Genomic DNA, 1,141 nt, shown 5'->3' on the forward strand with positions numbered 1-1,141 from the left:
GCCCCGCCCCCCCGCCCCGCCCCGCCCCTCCCTTCCCCTCCCCCCGCTGTCTGGGGGCCGGCCCCCATTGGCCGGCCTCTCACGGAGCCCTGCCCCCGGCAGCAGCGGGCCAATGAGCGCGCGGCTGTCAGCTCGTCAGCCGCGCCGGCTCGGAGACTGTGAGCCCGAGCGTCGGCCGCGGAACCAGCAGCTACGAGCGCTCGCCGAGCGGCCGGTCGGTGGGGTCCTCGCGCCCCGCACGCCCGCACGCACGGCCCGGCCCGCAGTGAGCATGGGCGCGGCGGCCGTGCGCTGGCACTTGTGTGTGCTGCTCGTCCTGGGCGCGCGCGGGCGGCTGGCGGGGGGCAGCGGGCTCCCAGGTAAGCCCTGAGCCGGTGGGCGGCGGGCGCTCGGCGGCGGCGGCAGGGTCCCGGGCGGGCCCCCAGCCCCGCGCCGTCGGGAGGGCCACAGCCCGCGCGGCCCCGCGCCCCGCCCTGCCTTTTTGCAAAGTAACTTCTGCGGCCGGCGCGGGGCGCCCCTCCCCGCAGCCCGGGCGGAGCGAGGCTCCCGGAGCCCGGCGGGGCCGCAGCATGGGGCGGGGTGGGCTGAAGCCCCGTGGGTGGGGGGAGTGTGAGGGCGGGAGGAAGAAAGAAAGCACGACGGCCCGCCGAGGGCCCCCCGCCGTTCCCCGCTCCCCGCCTGAAGGCGGGAGGGAGTGGGGACCCCGGAGCCAGACGGGCGCTCCCCCAGGGGACACGGGAGCGCGGGCGGCAGGAGGCCCAGAGGGGAGACCCGGAGGAGGTGAGCAAGGGGAAAAGGACGGACGCAGAGAGAAAGAGAAGGGGGAGGGGGTAGATGGAGAGACAGACGGACAGAAGAGGAGGCACACAAAAGGACACAGGAAAAAAAAACCCCAGAGAAGGACAGACTGGAAGAGTGGAGACCAGAAAGACCAGAGAGGGAAAGGAGGGGACCGAAGGGAGTAAGGCGGCAAATGAGCAGCAGGAAGGAAAAGGCTCAGAAGAGGGGTGTGTGAGGGCAGGACTAAGGGATGGGAACGAGGAGAGAAGAGAGGTGCAAGCGGAGAGGCACCGGAGAAAGAGGTGGGAGGACTGAGGGAGGGAGGAGGCAGCGAGACATAGGGAAAGCGAGGAGGATGGGG

General features: G+C 72.5%; 1 protein-coding gene across 1 annotated transcript in view; it reads left to right on the forward strand.

The window, feature by feature from the left end:
- Window positions 1–271: 271 nt before the first annotated feature.
- SCUBE1 (signal peptide, CUB domain and EGF like domain containing 1) overlaps window positions 272–1,141 on the forward strand; it is a 137,222-nt gene continuing 136,352 nt past the window's right edge. The window contains exon 1 of the mRNA XM_007453933.1: window positions 272–359. Within this exon, the coding sequence (XP_007453995.1) occupies window positions 272–359 (88 nt within the window). The remainder of the gene's footprint in view (window positions 360–1,141) is intronic.

Source organism: Lipotes vexillifer, unplaced genomic scaffold (assembly GCF_000442215.2).
Source record: "Lipotes vexillifer unplaced genomic scaffold, Lipotes_vexillifer_v1.1 scaffold382, whole genome shotgun sequence".
NCBI classification, from domain to species: Eukaryota; Metazoa; Chordata; class Mammalia; order Artiodactyla; family Lipotidae; genus Lipotes; species Lipotes vexillifer.